Below are 19,535 nucleotides of genomic sequence, written 5' to 3' on the forward strand. Positions count from 1 at the left end.
TGTCTCTACTAGGGGGGGGCTCTGTCTCCACTAGGGGGGGCTCTGTCTCTACTAGGGGGGGCTCTGTCTCTACTAGGGGGGCTCTGTCTCCACTAAGGGGGGGCTCTGTCTCTACTAGGGGGGCTCTGTCTCTACTAGGGGGGGCTCTGTCTCCACTAGGGGGGGCTCTGTCTCTACTAGGGGGGGCTCTGTCTCCACAAGGGGGGGCTCTGTCTCTACTAGGGGGGGCTCTGTCTCTACTAGGGGGGGCTCTGTCTCCACTAAGGGGGGCTCTGTCTCTACTAGGGGGGGGCTCTGTCTCCACTAAGGGGGGCTCTGTCTCCACTAGGGGGGGCTCTGTCTCCACTCGGGGGGGCTCTGTCTCCACTAAGGGGGGCTCTGTCTCTACTAGGGGGGGGCTCTGTCTCTACTAGGGGGGCTCTGTCTCCACTAAGGGGGGGCTCTGTCTCCACTAGGGGGCGCTCTGTCTCTACTAGGGGGGGCTCTGTCTCTACTAGGGGGGGCTCTGTCTCCACAAGGGAGGGCTCTGTCTCCACTAGGGGGGGCTCTGTCTCTACTAGGGGGGGCTCTGTCTCTACTAGGGGGGGGGGCTCTTTCTCTACTAGAGGGGGCTCTGTCTCCACTAGGGGAGGGGGCTCTTTCTCTACTAGAGGGGGCTCTGTCTCCACTAGGGGAGGGGGCTCTGTCTCTACTAGGGGGGGCTCTGTCTCCACTAGGGGAGGGGGCTCTGTCTCCACTAGGGGGGGCTCTGTCTCTACTAGGGGGGGCTCTGTCTCCACTAGGGGGCTCTGTCTCCACTAGGGGGGGCTCTGTCTCTACTAGGGGGGGCTCTGTCTCCACTAGGGGAGGGGGCTCTGTCTCCACTAGGGGGGGCTCTGTCTCTACTAGGGGGGGCTCTGTCTCCACTAGAGGGGGGCTCTGTCTCCACTAGGGGGGGCTCTGTCTCTACTAGAGGGGGGGCTCTGTCTCTACTAGGGGGGGCTCTGTCTCTATTAGGGGGGCTCTGTCTCTACTAGGGGGGGGGCTCTGTCTCCACTAGGGGGGCTCTGTCTCTACTAGGGGGGCTCTGTCTCTACTAGGGGGGCTCTGTCTCCACTAGGGGGGGCTCTGTCTCCACTAGGGGGGCGGGGTATGAAGTGACGCCCCTCGCCACCACCACCACCACCACGTGACCGCCATTGCCAGTCGTCTCCCTCCCTGCAGTGAGTTGAACCTTCACCCTGCAGCCGCCCGTCGTTCCGCACGCAACATCGCAACTCCCCGCGCTCCACTTGCCAGCGCCGCGCGTGGCGCGTGAATAATCTCCCCCCTCTGTCTCTCTAGAAGAAGACGACGACGAGGAGGAGGAGATACGACAATGGTGAGTTGGAGACTTAGTCGGCCTACCTCGGCTAGACTCGGAGTCGGCCTGGCGAGGCCTACCCCACGCCCCCTTTGGAGCCTTCGCAATCGACGGCTCCCATCTAGGACACCCCCCCCTCCTCGCCCCCCGGCTCCCTCTGTCGCCACTACACCCCCACAACCCACCCTGGTTATAGTATAGTAATGTATAGTGTAATGTATGGTGTAGTGTATAGTAATGTATGGTGAAGTGTATAGTAATGTATAGTGTAATGTATGGTGTAGTGTATAGTAATGTATAGTGTAATGTATGGTGTAGTGTATAGTAATGTATGGTGAAGTGTATAGTAATGTATAGTGTAATGTATGGTGTAGTGTATAGTAATGTATAGTGTAATGTATGGTGTAGTGTATAGTAAGGTATAGTGTAATGTACGGTGTAGTGTATAGTAATGTATAGTGTAATGTATGGTGTAGTGTATTGTAATGTATAGTGTAATGTATGGTGTAGTGTATAGTAATGTATAGTGTAATGTATGGTGTAGTGTATCGTAATGTATAGTGTAATGTATGGTGTAGTGTATAGTAATGTATAGTGTAATGTATGGTGTAGTGTACAGTAATGTATAGTGTAATGTATGGTGTAGTGTACAGTAATGTATAGTGTAATGTATGGTGTAGTGTACAGTAATGTATAGTGTAATGTATGGTGTAGTGTACAGTAATGCATAGTGTAATGTATGGTGTAGTGTATAGTAATGTATAGTGTAATGTATGGTGTAGTGTATCGTAATGTATAGTGTAATGTATGGTGTAGTGTATAGTAATGTATAGTGTAATGTATAGTGTAATGTATGGTGTAGTGTATCATAATGTATAGTGTAATGTATGGTGTAGTGTATTGTAATGTATAGTGTAATGTATTGTGTAGTGTATAGTAATGTATAGTGTAATGTATGGTGTAGTGTAGTGCAGTGTAGTGTATGTTGTAGTGTATAGTAATGTATAGTGTAGTGTATAGTAATGTATAGTGTAGTGTATAGTGTTATATATGATGTAGTGTATTTCAGTGTAATGTATGGTGTAGTGTGGTGTATGGTGTAGTGTGGTGTATGGTGTAGTGTTTAGTAGTGTAGTGTATGGTGTAGTGTATGGTTTAGTGTAGAGACGGCTGATGATGAGACACTGAATGTCGAAAGCAGTCCTTGTCGATAAACATTTGTATGCATTTCACCGGTATTGGAACCGGTTGTTAGTCTATGGGGCCCATGTTAAGAGGTAGGAAACCGGTGCTGGGCATCCCCTAGGTCGACTCGGCCTCAAATGAGTACCTGGTGCGGTGCGTAGTTAAACATCGCCACTGGGGAGACAAAGGCGGCCCAGCGTGGTGCTGGCCACCCACCCCCTCGCGTGCCACAGTGCCGGCCTTCATAGGCGCTGCTACTCGCTACTAACAACACTTGCCCCGACAGTCTGTTAAGGCTACACGGGGGGATCTTTGTCTCTGTGTGTCCACAGGCGAACGTTCTGGCACAGGGAGTGGAGCTGATCCCAGACCAGCAGGGATTCTTGATGATCAGCGACGACGGGATGCTGGCGGTGAGAGACGCGAACGCTTGCACGTGACGCACACGTTGTTCCGGCCACCGCAGTGCTTGTGGCAGGCCTAGGTGTGCGTACTTTGAGGTTGTCACGATTCGTGTTGGAAGGCTCACTGCTGTGCCAGGCTAGGTGCAGGAGATCACAGGACAGATCCAGCAGGTGCCATGGGTTGTCCCGCTGAGATGACCGGCTGATGCACCACCAGCTGTGCCTCCTACTGTGCCAGGCTAGGTGCAGGAGGTCACAGGACAGATCCAGCAGGTGCCATGGGTTGTCCTGCTGAGATGACCGGCTGATGCACCACCAGCTGTACCTCCTACTGTGCCAGGCTAGGTGCAGGAGGTCACAGGACAGATCCAGCAGGTGCCATGGGTTGTCCTGCTGAGATGACCGGCTGATGCACCACCAGCTGTACCTCCTACTGTGCCAGGCTAGGTGCAGGAGATCACAGGACAGATCCAGCAGGTGCCATGGGTGGTCCCCCGCTCAGATGACCGGCTGATTCACCACCAGCTGTGCTTCCCATCGCTTTTGATGCCTTGCGATAATTAATCGGAGTCGATTTGGTGTTTGAACATCTTAACACCTCCCGAGTTATTGCTAGAAAGCGTGAAAACTTAATATTTTTGTGTCATCAGACCTACGAACATTGTTTTTAATCTCTATGGGTGTGATATGTAACTGTGTGTCTCATTATGGGTCTATCTCTATGGGTCTCTGTATCTCTATGGGTGTCTGTGGGTCTCTGTGTATCTCTATGGGTCTCTGTGTGTCTCTATGTATCTCTATGGGTCTCTATGCATCTTTGTATCTCTGTGGGTGTCTATGTATCTCTGTGGGTCTCTGTGTGTCTCTGTATCTCTATGGGTCTCTATGCATCTGTGTATCTCTGTGGGTGTCTATGTATCTCTATGGGTCTCTGTGTATCTCTGTGTCTCTATGTATGTCTATGTGTCTCTATGGGTCTCTGTGTGTCTCTGTATCTCTATGGGTCTCTGTGTGTCTATGTATCTCTATGGATCTCTGTGTCTCTATGCATCTCTATGGGTCTCTGTGTGTCTCTGTATCTCTATGGGTCTCTATGTATCTCTATGTGTCTCTGTATCTCTGTGGGTGTCTATGTATCTCTATGGGTCTCTGTGTGTTTCTATGCATCTGTGTATCTCTGTGGGTGTCTATGTATCTCTATGGGTCTCTGTGTGTCTCTGTATCTCTATGGGTCTCTGTGTGTCTCTGTATCTCTATGGGTCTCTGTGTCTCTATGTATCTCTATGGGTCTCTGTGTGTCACAATGTATCTCTATGGGTCTGTGTCTCTATGTATCTCTATGGGTCTCTGTGTGTCTCTATGCATCTGTGTATCTCTGTGGGTGTATATGTATCGCTGTGAGTCTCTATGTATCTCTATGTATCTCTATGGGTCTCTGTGTATCTCTGTGGGTGTCTATGTATCTCTATGGGTCTCTATGTGTCTCTATGTATCTCTGTGGGTCTCTGTGTGTCTCTATGTATCTCTATGGGTCTCTATGCATCTTTGTATCTCTGTGGGTGTCTATGTATCTCTGTGGGTCTCTGTGTGTCTCTGTATCTCTATGGGTCTCTATGCATCTGTGTATCTCTGTGGGTGTCTATGTATCTCTATGGGTCTCTGTGTATCTGTGTCACTATGTATGTCTATGTGTCTCTATGGGTCTCTGTGTGTCTCTGTATCTCTATGGGTCTCTGTGTGTCTATGTATCTCTATGGATCTCTGTGTCTATGCATCTCTATGGGTCTCTGTGTGTCTCTGTATCTCTATGGGTCTCTGTGTGTCTCTATGTATCTCTATGCGTCTCTGTATCTCTGTGGGTGTCTATGTATCTCTATGGGTCTCTGTGTCTCTATGCATCTGTGTATCTCTGTGGGTGTCTATGTATCTCTATGGGTCTCTGTGTGTCTCTGTATCTCTATGGGTCTCTGTGTGTCTCTGTATCTCTATGGGTCTCTGTGTCTCTATGTATCTCTATGGGTCTCTGTGTGTCACAATGTATCTCTATTGGTCTGTGTCTCTATGTATCTCTATGGGTCTCTGTGTGTCTCTATGCATCTGTGTATCTCTGTGGGTGTATATGTATCTCTGTGAGTCTCTATGTATCTCTATGTATCTCTATGGGTCTCTGTGTATCTCTGTGGGTGTCTGTTTCTCTATGGGTCTCTATGGGTCTCTGTGTGTCTCTATGTATCTCTATGGGTCTCTGTCTCTATGCATCTGTGTATCTCTGTGGGTGTCTATGTATCTCTATGGGTCTCTGTGTGTCTCTATGTATCTCTATGGTCTCTGTGTGTCTCTATGTATCTCTATGGGTCTATGTGTGTCTCCATGCATCTGTGTATCTCTGTGGGTGTCTGTATCTCCATGGGTCTCTGTGTGTCTCTATGTATCTCTATGGGTCTCTGTGTCTTTATGTATCTCGATGGGTCTGTGTATCTCTGTGGGTGTCTTTGTATCTCTATGGGTCTGTGGGTGTCTATGTATCTCTATGGGTCTGTGGGTGTCTCTATGTATCTCTATGGGTCTGTGGGTGTCTCTATGTATCTCTATGGGTCTCTGTGTGTCTCTATGTATCTATATGGGTCTCTGTGTATCTCTATGGGTGTCTTTGTATCTCTATGGGTCTGTGGGTGTCTATGTATCTCTATGGGTCTGTGGGTGTCTCTATGTATCTCTATGGGTCTCTATGTATCTGTGTCTCTATGTATCTCTATGGGTCTCTATGTATCTCTATGGGTCTGTGTATCTCTGTGGGTGACTTATGTATCTCTATGGGTCTCTATGTATATCTATGGGTCTCTGTATCTCTGTGGGTGTCTTTGTATCTCTGGGTGTCTGTGTCTCTATGGGTCTTTGTGGGTGTCTTTGTATCTCTGTGTGTCTCTATGTATCTCTGTGGTGTCTATGTATCTCTATGTATCTCTGTGAGTCTCTATGTATCTCTGTGGGTGTCTATGTATCTCTGTGGGTGTCTATGTATCTCTATGTATCTCTATGGGTCTCTATGTATCTCTCTGGGTCTCTATCTCTCTGGGTGTCTATGTATCTCTATGGGTGTCTATGTATCTCTGGGTGTCTATGTATCTCTATGGGTGTCTGTATCTCTGGGTATCTATGTATCTCTGTGGGTGTATGTATCTCTATGGGTCTCTGTGTATCTCTATGGGTCTCTGTGTCTGTTTCTCTATGGGTGTCTATGTATCTCTCTGGGTGTCTATGTATCTCTGTGGGTGTCTATGTATCTCTATGGGTATTTGTGCTGGTGGATCCCCAATGTGGTTTCAGACCAGGGCGGTCCAGCACAGATGCCATATTCTCTTTCTGCTACAGCAGAGGTGTAGGGAATTCCAACAAGACCTACGGATGATCTGGTGATTGCTGCTCACTCAGAGGAGGAGTTGAAGGCGGTTCTGCTGAACCTGGGGCTTGCCACCAAGAGGTGGAGACTTACCAACAGCCCCACCAAAACTAAGCCCCTGCCTCAGTGTTTTGTGCCACCAAACACTCCACCGCCTCAGCTACCCATTTGTGATGGAGCAGTTGGAGAGAGTGGAGAGTTTCCCATACCTGGGCAGTGTGCTCATGACCAGCTCTGGTTTGACAGTAGAGGTCTCACTCCGAATCAGTCGGGCGGCAATATCTTTTCATCGGTTGCGTATCGCTGTGTGGAAGCTACCTGGTCTGTCGCTCCGCACTAAGCTTCAGGTCTTCTTGGCCACGGTCATTCCCTCCCTTCTCTACGCTTGCGAAACTTGGACCCCCCTAATAGAACAGCTTTGCCGGTTAGAAACATTTAGGCTAGCCTGCCTACCATCCATCCTGGGTTTAACCAGGCTGAATTGTGTGAGGAGCTCGCAAAGCCTTGAAAGATCTGGACACATTCCCATCATTGAGCTCCTCCGGCAGTCAAGGCTGCGTTGGCTGGGTCATGTAGCCCGCATGCCCAGCCACCGTATGCCCAAGCAGCTTCTGTTTGGTCACATAGAGGGGGCTAAACGGGCACGACATGGGCTAGAGAAGAGATGGAGTGATGTGGTACGAGAGGACGAGGAGCTGAGTGGACTTGCTGACGACTGGAACCAGCGGTGTCAAGATCGGTCTCTGGAGGCTCGTCAAGGACGCTGCTACTGGGCAGTTGGAGGCAGTCGCCCTCCAACAGCAATGGAGGGCGGAGGAGTGGAGCGCCGAGCGGCTGAAATGCAGCAAGTTGGCACAGTAGGGGGGGTACATCTGGTGTGCGTCTACCGGTCATCTCAGTCAGCCAACCCATGGCACCTGCTGTCAGTGATGCTCCGACACTTCACGTAGCCGCAAAGTTCATCTGGCACAGGCGCCGTGGTGACGTCACCGTCACTTAGTGGCGAATGGCGAGCGCTGGTGTGGGTGTCTGCGTCTCTACATCATTTTTTGGTGACAACACAGGCCACCCTTGACGAATGAGACCGCTATTCCAGTCACACAGCAGAACCAACTTGAACCTCGACTCCCCGTGTCGCCCCTACGCCCCCTCTTTCAGTCCTCGGGGGACCTGGACAATGACGAGCGTGTGGCCGGAGTGCTCATGGCGCTCGTCAGCACCGCCTCCAAGTTCCCGACGACCACCCAGGGCCAACCGCCGTTCCGCCGGCTCGCAGGTAGCGGCCGCGCCGACGTCGCACCGCCTCAGAAAGGGGAACGACTCGTGAGAGAGCGGACGACCGAGCCCGTTCCCCTCTCTCCAAGTCATTCTCTCTCTCTCTCTCCCCGAGTTGCTGCTTCTCTCTCTCTCTTGCTCTAGGCGAGAGAGCGAGAGCGGGTACCGTGCCCACAGTATGCACGGTACTCAAAGTTTCAACTATTTATTTACGCTCTTTAAAACGAGTAACCCTCCTCCACCTATCCCCTTCCCCCCTGGGCCCCCCACCTCTCCACCCCCCCCCCCCAGTGGTGTTTGGGGAGTTCTCCTACGTAGTCACGACGTCCGCCGGCCGCGTGTTCGTGGTGAAGCGGAGGAACGCAGCGCGGGAGCTCCCCGCGGCCTAGAGACGCGAGGCCCCCACACGGCGCCCTGGGGACCCACGGTGACCGCCACGGGGCCCACACGGCCACCACACGGCGCCTGACCACCACGGGGCCCACACGGCACCAGGGCCCCACAGCTACAGGGCCCACACAGCTACGGGGCCTACACAGCACCAGGGCCCCACAGCTACGGGGCCTACACAGCTACGGGGCCCACACAGCTACGGGGCCTACACAGCACCAGGGCCCCACAGCTACGGGGCCTACACAGCTACGGGGCCCACACAGCTACGGGGCCTACACAGCACCAGGGCCCCACAGCTACGGGGCCTACACAGCACCAGGGCCCCACAGCTACGGGGCCCACACAGCACCAGGGCCCCACAGCTACGGGGCCTACACAGCACCAGGGCCCCACAGCTACGGGGCCCACACAGCACCAGGGCCCCACAGCTACCGGGCCCACACAGCACCAGGGCCCCACAGCTACCGGGCCCACACAGCACCGGGGCCCACACAGCACCAGGGCCCCACAGCTACGGGGCCCACACAGCTACGGGGCCCGCACAGCACAGGGGCCCACCACTACAAGCCCCACATGGCCACAGGAGCCACCACCCTGTACAGGCACACCATGCACACACACACCCTTACACTGGCACACCACACACACACACCTTTACACTGGCATACCACACACACACACACACCCTTTGTGTAGACATGCATAAAAACACATTGGGACACCACACTCACGTATGTAAATAAAGTGTCAACCATGTGAAGGCTGTTATTGAGCTGGTCTTGGCTACTTTCTTTCAATCGTTGCGGCCTCAGGGTGCAGTGACCCACTTGGACATTCAAGTAGTGTAATAGCAAGCAGAAGACAAAGATGCCCCCCGTGTAAGCTCAACAGACTTGGGGCAAGTGCTGTTAGCTGGTAGCAGCAGCCCCTATGAAGACCAGCACTGTGGTACAAGAGGGTGATGATTACTGCTCCACACCACTGCAGGTGCTCATTTGAGGATGAGTCGACCTAGGGGAGGCCCAATTCAGATAATCGTCTGCTTTAGATTCGTAACAGCATGCTAACCACTCCAGCACACAACCAAACACAACTGTACACAGACAACCACCATACACACACCTGCACCACACTTCAACAGAAAAACAACTTACAAAGAGGTGGGGGGGGGGCACCCACCCCCCCCCCCCAATGGTTTTGCGTTAATAAAATTTTTAATCAAACCTAGGCGACGTCTTGTTAAAAACCAACAACAAATAAACAAACTCCACTTGTCCCCCCCCGCCCCCCCCCGCAAATTAAAAGTACGCAAACCACATTTATAACAGATCTTTAAGAGAGGAAAAACTATAAACCCCAAACCAAGAGATACCTCTACGAAATGCACTTGAGAGAACTCATCCCACCACCACCACTCTACCCAACTACTCAAGCCCTGGGGAGAGACTTTCACACTCCCACCACTGGGGGATGCAGCAGCAGCAGCAGCAGCAATAGCCAGGCCATGTGCCAGGCCAGGCCATGTGCCAGGCCATGTGCCAGGCCAGGCCATGTGCCAGGCCAGGCCATGTGTGCCTGGCCTCGCAATGCCACCGTGTGACCGCGCCAGGCCAGGTGCACTTTGTGAGGCTGTGGCTGCCTGGCAGGTGGTGGCCATGGGTTGCCCGACTGAAATGTACATCAGCTGTACCACCCTCCCCCCCCCTGCTACGGTGCCAACTGCAGCAGCAGCAGCAATGGCACCCATGCACGCGCACACACAAACACACACACCTACACCTCAAGCTAAAATCACTGCTCAAAGGGGCCCAGCATGGTGGGTTCTCAGTAGCAATGATGATGCACTTGGGAGAGGGGGAAATGGAGGATTGTGATGATGTTTGATGATAAACGCTTTGCATTGTGCAAAGACCGAGGAGATGGCAGTGCCGAGAGCAAAGTGAACATCTGACGCCTACTGGACACCTGTGAAAAAAAGCTTCATACCTCATGGGCGGACTCATCCAGGATAAATAAAGATTCTGAAGCTGAACCACCCCCAGGATGGGGTCCTCCCCCGCCGTCTCTCGCCCGCGGGGAGAGAGGCCGATGGGTTCGAATCTGGGACCCGGGTGTCGGGACAGGGGTTTGTAGTGTACTACCGCGGGCGATTTAATTCCGTAACATAATTATATTATATGCCTGCATACGCGCACAGCTCAAGAAGAGGCCCGTCCCCCCCACGGCTCAACAAGAGGCCCGTCCCCCCCCCCCACACAGCTCAAGAAGAGGCCCGTCCCCCCTACAGCTCAACAAGAGGCCCGTCCCCCCCCCAGCTCAAGAAGAGGCCCGTCCCCCCACACAGCTCAACAAGAGGCCCGTCCCCCCTACAGCTCAACAAGAGGCCCGTCCCCCCTACAGCTCAAGAAGAGGCCCGTACCCCCCACGGCTCAACAAGAGGCCCGTCCCCCCTACAGCTCAACAAGAGGCCCGTCCCCCCTACAGCTCAAGAAGAGGCCCGTACCCCCCACGGCTCAACAAGAGGCCCGTCCCCCCTACAGCTCAACAAGAGGCCCGTCCCCCACACAGCTCAAGAAGAGGCCCGTCACCCCCACAGCTCAAGAAGAGGCCCGTCCCCCCCCCCCCACACAGCTCAACAAGAGGCCCGTCCCCCCCACACCGTTGCAGATTTGCCAGGCACGGGCGACAAGTTCAAAGGAAACGACAAGAAAAATAAACCAACATCCCGCAAACCGTTTAAAAAAAAAACCCGACACTATACCTCTTTTTTTTACCGAGGTGTGGACCCCCCCCCCCACATGATGATGCATGACCCCCCCCCCCCCCCCGCCTGAAGGGTGAGCGTGCCAGCAGGTTGGCGGGCGAGCCAGCGAGAGGGCGAGCGAGCGAGCAAATGGGTGAGTGAGCGGGCGAGCGAGAGGGTGAGCGAGAGAGGAGAGGATGATTGGGCGGACGGGCGAGCGAGCGAATGTCTCCACCGTCCAAGCAGAGGATGCCGCTTGATCCGACGAAGTAGCGCCCCCTCCGCCCCGCCCAGCGACGACTCCTCACACGGCGACAGCTGTCCATGAATCCTCCCAACCCCCCCGGGGGACAGGCAATGTACAACAACGCAGGAACCGGAGGCTCCGTTAACTCTCTCGGCGCCCCGAGACGACCAGAGGTTGGGTGGGTGCTGCGAAAAAGGGGGGCGGCTCAGGGTAATGAGTACAGCGTTCGCGACTTGCAGCCACTCCTACAGCTCCACACGCACACACGCAAGCACACGCGCGTGCGTGCGTACACACGTTGCTCACACGCGTGTGTGCGTACACACGTTGCTCACACGCGCGCACACAGCTGCACACACGTGCTCACATACACGGCTGCGCAACACACAAGACGCACACAGGCCCTTGTACACACACTGACAAACCGACAGGCTAATGTGTACGCACGTTAACTGCACGCACAGCCTCACACACGCGCGCCCGCACACACACACACACGCAAACACGTACCCCCACTGTGCACCTTTGTGCTGTGTGTGGGTGCGTGCACACCCACAATGGCTGCTTGTGCTTCCGAGTGTTGTGCAGGGAGTGTGTGCGTCAGAGCATGCGGGCAGCCAGGAGTGTGTTTACATGTGGGTATGGGTATGAGTGACTGTGGATATGGGTGTGTGCGTGGGTATGGGTGTGTGCGTGGGTATAAGTGTACGTAAATATAAGTGTGTGTGTGCGCGAGTATGTGTGTGAGTGTGCCTGTGTGTGCGTGCCAGTGAGTATGCGTGCGAGTGAGTAACAGTGTGTGAGTGTGAGTAACAGTGTGTGAGTGTGTGCGTGTGTGTGCGCATGTGCCACCGCCTGTGCTAGCGATTGTTCTTGATGGCGTCCTTGGCTGCCAGGATGAGGGGAGTAAGGCTGGCCAGGGGCTTGGCCAGCTTCAAAAAGGGATGCTGCACACAGACACACGCACACACGCACACACATTAATACACCAATAGCAACACCCGCCATTCGCCACTAATTGACGGTGATGGCACCACGGCGCATGTGCCAGGCTAGGTGCACTTTGAGGCCATGTGAAGTGTGGAAGGCTCACTGACAAGAGGTCACGGGACAGACCAAGGGACCATGGGTTGGCTGACTGAGATGACCGGTAGATGCACAAGGTCTACCCCTACTGTGCCAACTTGCTGCATTTTAGCCGCCCGGCGCTCCGCGCGTTGTTGCGAGCGTCGCTCCTCCGCCCTCCGTTGTTGTTGGAGGGCGACTACCTCCAACTGCCCAGTAGCAGCGTCCTTCACGAGCCTCCTCCACAGAGGACGATCTTGACACCGCTGGTACCGGTCATCGGCAAGTCCACTCAGCTCCACGTCCTCCCGTACCGCATCACTCCATCTCTTCTCCAGCCCATGTCGTGCCCATTTAGCACCCTCTATTAGGTCAAACAGAAGCTCCTTTGGCATGCGGTGGCTGGGCATGCGGGCTACATGACCCAGCCAATGCAGCCTTGCCTGCCGGAGGAGCTCATTGATTGGAATGTGTCCAAATCTTTCAAGGATTTGTGAGATCCTCGCACAATCCAGCCTGGTTAAACCCAGGGTGCCAGCCTAAATGTTTCTAACCGGCGCAGATATTCCACCAGAGGGGTCCACGTTTCACAAGCATAGAGAAGGGAGAGATAGACCGTGGCCGAGAAGACCCGACGCTTTGTGTGGAACGACGGACCAGGTAGCTTCTACACAGCGTTACGCAGCCGATAAAAAGATACTGCCGCTCGACTTATTCGGAGTGAGACCTCTGCTGTCAAACCGGAGCTGATCATAAGCACACTGCCCAGGTATCGGAAGCTCTCTATTCCCTCCACAACTGCTCCATCACCAATGGATAGCTGTGGGTGGAGTGTTTGATGGCATAAAATACCCAGGCAGGTGCTTAGTTTTGGTGGGGCTGATGGTAAGGCCCCATCTCTTAGTGGCACGCTCCAGTCTCAGCAGCAGCATCTCCAACTCCTCCTCTAAGTGAGCAGCAATTACCAGATCATCGGCATACGTAACATGGTCGACCAATAGGGAGCCATCCCTCGACCGCACCTGGGCATTGATCAACCTCCCATTGTATCTGTACCAGATGTAAATTCCTCCAGTACAGCCATGGAAAAAGCTTCTCGAACTACGTGGTCAAATATGTTAAATAATGTGGGAGCCAGAGGACATCCCTGTCACACCTCAAGGTTAATAGGGAATGGCTCAGACTCCTGGCCACGGATATTAACCCGACCCTGCCCACCATCATGAAGGCCCTTAATAATTGTGGGCAGAGTCGGGGACTGAAAGCACGAAGAAATGCCCACAGCCTTGGCCTGTTGATGGTATCATAGGCCATGACCAGGTCAATAAAGCAGAGATGTAGGTCTTGTTGGAATTCCCTACACTTTTGATGTAGCAGACAAGACAGAGAATATAGCATCTGTACAGGACCGCCCTGGTCTAAAACCACACATTGAGGCTCTCCAAGCTCCTCCTCAGCCTTTCCCAGCCTACTGAGGAGTGAGATGCCCCTGTAGTTGTTACAGAACCTGTCCTGTTGTCCATTAATACACACACACACACACGCATACAGACACATTAATACACATACGCACCTTAATAATATACAGACATTAATACACATACACAAACAGACAAAGATCCTCCGTATAGCCTTAACAGACTGTAGGGGCAAGTGCTGTTAGCGAGCAGCACCTATGAAGGCCGGCACGGCACACGAGGGGGTGGGTGGTCAGCACCACACCTGGCCGCCTTTGTCTCCCCAGTGGCGACGTTTACTGCACACCGCTACACCAGGTACTCATTTGAGGCTGAGGACACCTAGGGGAGGCCCGGGCCCGGTTCAGAAAGTCATCAGCGCTGGTGTTGGTGGTGGCCGTGAGCGGGAATCGAACTCGGGTCTATGCCCGGGTTCGTAGCACAGCGCTAACCACTGCGCCACCGCTCCCCGCCCCCCAAAGACCCCCACAATATAGCCTCTAACAAGGCTGTTGGGGGGCAAGTGCTGTTAGCGGTTAGCAGCAACTATGAAGGCCCGCAACTGTTCCACACGAAGGGCTGTTGTGGTTAAAAACCCACGGCCTTGCACACAAACGCCACCCGGGCAACTCATTTGAGGCCGAGTGGACCTAGGGGAGATCCCGGCGTCACCTGCAGGAGGTCGCGCGCAGAGCCGCGCTGGTCGACGTCCATCTCCAAGCAGCGGTTGAGGAAATCGCGGAACACGGGACTGAGCTTCTCGGGATTCTGGAGCTCGGGGGTGCCGTTGGTGGCGATGAGATACAGGGCCTACACGGCACAAAGGTCACCGCCACGCGCAGCCTTCAAACGCACGGTCGGTGGGAGGTGCCGGCGCCTGTGAAGGCCGCCACGGCGCACGTGGGGGGTGTGGGTGGAACGGCGTTACGTGCCCGGCCGCCTTTGTCTCTCCTGCCACCACCTGTGCTGATTATGTTTACACACACACACACCCCGCTGGGTACACGTTCAACCGCTCGCCCACCCGCTCACCCACCCACTCACCCACCTACTCACCCACTCACCCACCCACCAACCAAGCCTCCCACCCACCCACCAACCCAGCCTCCCACCCACTCAGCCACCCACCCACTCAGCCACCCACCCACACGCCCGCTCACCCACCCACCCAGAGCGGGTTCTCGTTGAGGTAGGGCGGCTCCCCCTCCACCATCTCGCTCACCCACGCGCCCGCTCACCCACGCGCCCGCTCACCCACGCGCCCGCTCACCCACCCGCCCACCCACCCCACCCACTCACCCTGAGCGGGTTCTCGTTGAGGTAGGGCGGCTCCCCCTCCACCATCTCGCTCACCCACACGCCCGCTCACCCACGCGCCCGCTCACCCACACGCCCGCTCACCCACACGCCCGCTCACCCACACGCCCGCTCACCCACCCACCCACTCACCCTGAGCGGGTTCTCGTTGAGGTAGGGCGGCTCCCCCTCCACCATCTCGATGGCCATGATGCCCAGGCTCCAGACGTCCACCTTGGGCCCGTAGGCCTTGCGTGTCACCACCTCGGGCGCCATCCAGTAGGGGGTGCCAACCATGGTGCTGCGCTTGCTCTGCTCCGGAGAGATCTGGGCGCAGAAGCCAAAGTCCGCTGTGGTGGGGGGTGGGGGAGTTTTGGGGGGGGCAGACACGGGGTGGGGGGAGGGAGGGGGGGGTGGAGACACGTGGTTGAGACAGGGAAGGAGACACGAGGGGGGTGGAGACACGTGGTTGAGACAGGGAAGGAGACACGAGGGGTGGGGAGGGAGAGACAGGGAGGGTTGAGTTCACTGCTGGCAGCCAGGGGAGGCAGAGCGTGGTTGGTGGTGAGGCCTCTGTGTCCCACCAACCTCTCCTGGCCATGGGCCCTCCGTGTCCCTCAACCCCATGTCCCCGTGTCTCCCCGTGTCTCCCCGTGTCTCCCCGTGTCTCCCCGTGTCTCCCCGTGTGTCCCCGTGCGCCCCCGTGTCTCCGTATCTCTGAGTAGCTAAGCTCGTCTCCGTGTCCTCCTGTGTCCCTACGTGCCCTGAGTCTCCCCGTGTCTCCCCGTGTCTCCCCGTGTCTCCCCGTGTCTCCCCGTGTGTCTCCGTGTGTCCCCGTGTCTCTCCGTGTCTCCCCGTGTCTCCCCGTGTCTCCCCGTGTGTCCACGCGTGTCCCCGCGTCTCTCCGTGTGTCCCCGTGTGTCCCCGTGTGTCTCCGTGTGTCCCCGTGTCTCCCCGTGTGTCCCCGCACGTGTCCCTCCCACCCCCGGGTCTCACTGAGCTTGACGGAGCCGTCCATGCCCAGCAGCACGTTGTCGCTCTTGATGTCCCTGTGGATGACGTGGTTGGCGTGCAGGAACTCCAGCGCCTGTAAGCACTGCAGCACGTCGGCACACAGACGGAGGTGCCCACACCACCACCACCACCCACGTGGCCTTTAGCGGACTGCCGGGGCGAGTGGTGTTGTGAGCAGCAGCAGCAGCAGCAGGTCAGAGTGGTTTTGGTGCAGGCGAGTTGGTTGGGTGGGGCGAGCGGGGGGAGGGGATGAGTGGGGGCGGGGGGTGATTGGGTGGGGTGAGTGGGGGGGTGTGGGTGGGGGCGGTGAGTGGGGGGGTGTGGGTAGGGGCGGTGAGTGGGGGAGTGTGGGTAGGGGCGGTGAGTGGGGGGGGGCGAGTGGGGGGGGTGTGAGTGGGGGGGTGTGGGTGGGGGTGTGAGTGGGAGGTGAGTGGGGTGTGAGTGGGGGAGTGTGAGTGGGGTGGGTGAGTGGGGGGTGTGAGTGGGGGGGGTGTGAGTGGGTGGGGGTGTGAGTGGGGGAGTGTGAGTGGGGGGGGCGAGTGGGGGGTGTGGGTGGGGGTGAGTGGGGTGGGGGGGGTGAGGGGTGGGTGGGGGGGGTGAGGGGTGGGTGGGGGGGGTGAGGGGTGGGTGGGGGGTGAGCGTTACCTCACGACAGACGGCTGCGATCTGCCCCTCGTCCATGCACGTCTCCGTGACGACGTCGGTGAGCGAGCCACCCGCCAGATACTCCATCACCACCCACAGCTCCTCACCCACCAGGTAGCTGGGGGGGTTACCCACGGTGCCAGTCACTCACAACCCCACCACCACCACACCCACAGCTCCTCACCCGCCAGATACTCCATCACCACCCACAGCTCCTCACCGCCAGATACTCCATCACCACCCACAGCTCCTCACCCACCAGGTAGCTGGGGGGGTTACCCACGGTGCCAGTCACTCACAACGCCACCACCACCACACCCACAGCTCCTCACCCGCCAGATACTCCATCACCACCCACAGCTCCTCACCGCCAGATACTCCATCACCACCCACAGCTCCTCACCCACCAGGTAGCTGGGGGGGTTACCCACGGTGCCAGTCACTCACAACGCCACCACCACCACACCCACAGCTCCTCACCCGCCAGATACTCCATCACCACCCACAGCTCCTCACCCGCCAGATACTCCATCACCACCCACAGCTCCTCACCCACCAGGTAGCTGGGGGGGTTACCCACGGTGCCAGTCACTCACAACGCCACCACCACCACACCCACAGCTCCTCACCCGCCAGATACTCCATCACCACCCACAGCTCCTAACCCGCCAGATACTCCATCACCACCCACAGCTCCTCACCGCCAGATACTCCATCACCACCCACAGCTCCTCACCCACCAGGTAGCTGGGGGGGTTACCCACGGTGCCAGTCGCTCACAACGCCACCACCACCACAGCTCCTCACCCGCCACGGTACCCACGGTGCCAGTCACTCACAACGCCACAACCACCGCACCCACAACAACCACTGCACAACGGCACCCGCATCAACGCAAGTGCCGCACGCGATCGGCCAGCCATGGCGGAGACCCAGAATCCAATGAGCTATGAAGTTCTTTTTTCCTTCTCCGCTCACCTGTCCAGGTAGTTGACGACGTTGGGGTTCTTGTTGGCGCGCATCACCAGGATCTCGTTGATGATCAGCTCCTTCTTGGGCTGCTGCTGCAGGTTCATCTGCTTGATCGCCACCTGGCGAAGTGGACAAAGGTAAAGAAGATGCAAGGTCTCTCCCCACCACTTCGTGAGCCAGCGGCGATTCGCCCACAAACCCTCCCGTGAAGAACCGCCAGGGGACGCGCCCAGGTTTGGTGGCCGGGAGACAGAAAACCTGCGAGAAAACCACAGTGGATCATCGATTATCCGGCACCGCGCGATTATACCCGGGCAGCTTCCAACGTTGTCCAGCTGCGGTCCAGGGCCGATCCGGCGATTCCGGTAAAAGCTCTCCAAAGGCTAAATTTTGATTGAAAGCTTTCGTGACTGCAGTAATTCACCTGACGACGACCGTTTGTGTTATGGTCGAAACGTCGTGAGAATTTTTATTGTTTTATATATATATTTTATTGTTTCCCTTCAATGTGACTTTACCGAAAGAGCTAAGAATATGAACTCTCCAAAGGCTGTGAACCCAGGATCCGGCGATCGGCATCACCGTGTGGGCGTGACTAAAAGGAAGCAGCTACGCTTGATTTCAGTGTTAAATATCACATACACTACGTGATACACTACACACACCTTAATGTACCATGCGGCGATGTATCCACGTGCGTTATTGTCACAGCCTTCGAGATCGGAGTGGTCGGCACGGTACAATAAAGTAGGGATATTTCTGCTTGTCTACTTCTGTGTTTATTTGTAGCTATATGATGCGGTAAGCACATTTAAAAACACTAACAACACGCACACGACACCTACAAACAATGTCTTATAAGGACGTGCAAAAGTAAGCTATTTTAAATAACGATGATGATTCGTGATTATCGCACGGTGATCTACCGTCGTTTTTATTTTACCGGATATCAAGGCCGCACGGAGCCACCGCGACGGAGCGTTCGTGTCAGTAGCGACCGAGGCCACCGCAAGTGACAGCTCAAGGAAGTGGATAATTATCGTCGTCGTCGCCACGTGGGAATTCATAGGAGTGGCCAAATAACTCTTAAACACGTGGCACGGAAGCACCGGGAGACACGGGGACGCACGCAGAGACACGGGGACGCACGCGGAGACACGGGGACGCACGGGGAGACACGGAGAGACACGGGGAGACACGGGGAGACACGGGGAGACACAGGGACGCACGGGGAGACACGGGGAGACACGGAGAGACACGGGGAGACACGGGGAGACACGGGGAGACACGGGGAGACACGGGGAGACACGGGGAGACACGGGGAGACACGGGGACGCGCGGAGAGACACGGGGAGACACGGTAGGGGGGGAACCGGAGAACCCGGAGACAAATCCACACAAACGCCAAATATACAGCAGGCGTTAGCGTCGGGATCGAACCCACGACTTCCTGTATAGCAGGCGAGGAGGTGGTCAACATCTCACAGACACACACAAATATACAGCAGGCGATGTCCGTCTCTCCCGAGTGACGATGACCGGTGCGACGGCAAATATATCGAAGCGATTTTGTCCACGACAGCTTAACAAAGACACGGCGATACTGCGTTAACGCACAGAATACACGGACACACAGAATACACACACACACACACAGAATACACACACACACACACAGAATACACACACACACACAGAATACACACACACACACAGAATACACACACACACACAGAATACACACACACAGAATACACACACACACAGAATACACACACACACAGAATACACACACACACAGAATACACACACACACAGAATACAAACACACACAGAATACAAACACACGCAGAATACAAACACACGCAGAATACACACACAGAATACACAGAATACACACACACAGAATACACAGAATACACACACACAGAATACACAGAATACACACACACAGAATACACAGAATACACACACACAGAATACACAGAATACACGGACACACAGAATACACGGACACACAGAATACACAGAATACACAGAATACACACACACACACAGAATACACACACACACAGAATACACACACACATACACACA

The 19,535-nt window shown here is 55.4% G+C and overlaps 2 protein-coding genes across 3 annotated transcripts in view; one reads left to right on the top strand and one right to left on the bottom strand.

The window, feature by feature from the left end:
- Positions 1-1,149: 1,149 nt before the first annotated feature.
- On the top strand, positions 1,150-8,767 carry LOC142923415 (ragulator complex protein LAMTOR4-like). The gene is made up of 4 exons (XM_076064505.1): positions 1,150-1,360; positions 2,860-2,940; positions 7,490-7,607; positions 7,898-8,767. Exons 1-4 carry the CDS (start codon positions 1,358-1,360, stop codon positions 7,993-7,995), a joined length of 300 nt encoding a protein of 99 aa, XP_075920620.1. The 5' UTR covers positions 1,150-1,357; the 3' UTR covers positions 7,996-8,767.
- A 2,062-nt stretch (positions 8,768-10,829) lies between these two features.
- LOC116956818 (serine/threonine-protein kinase PAK 2-like) overlaps positions 10,830-19,535 on the bottom strand; it is a 39,622-nt gene continuing 30,916 nt past the window's right edge. For both annotated transcript variants that reach the window (XM_076064504.1, XM_076064503.1), the window contains 6 exons: positions 17,445-17,557; positions 16,467-16,584; positions 15,804-15,903; positions 14,961-15,157; positions 14,184-14,321; positions 10,830-11,936 (listed from right to left, as the gene is read on the bottom strand). In XM_076064504.1, coding sequence (XP_075920619.1) covers positions 11,850-11,936; positions 14,184-14,321; positions 14,961-15,157; positions 15,804-15,903; positions 16,467-16,584; positions 17,445-17,557 — 753 coding nt within the window. In that variant the 3' untranslated portion in view covers positions 10,830-11,849. The remainder of the gene's footprint in view (positions 11,937-14,183; positions 14,322-14,960; positions 15,158-15,803; positions 15,904-16,466; positions 16,585-17,444; positions 17,558-19,535) is intronic.

Source organism: Petromyzon marinus, unplaced genomic scaffold (assembly GCF_048934315.1).
Source record: "Petromyzon marinus isolate PM22_M1 ecotype Great Lakes invasive population unplaced genomic scaffold, UKy_Petmar_22M1.pri1.0 PM_Scaffold_5, whole genome shotgun sequence".
NCBI classification, from domain to species: domain Eukaryota; kingdom Metazoa; phylum Chordata; class Hyperoartia; order Petromyzontiformes; family Petromyzontidae; genus Petromyzon; species Petromyzon marinus.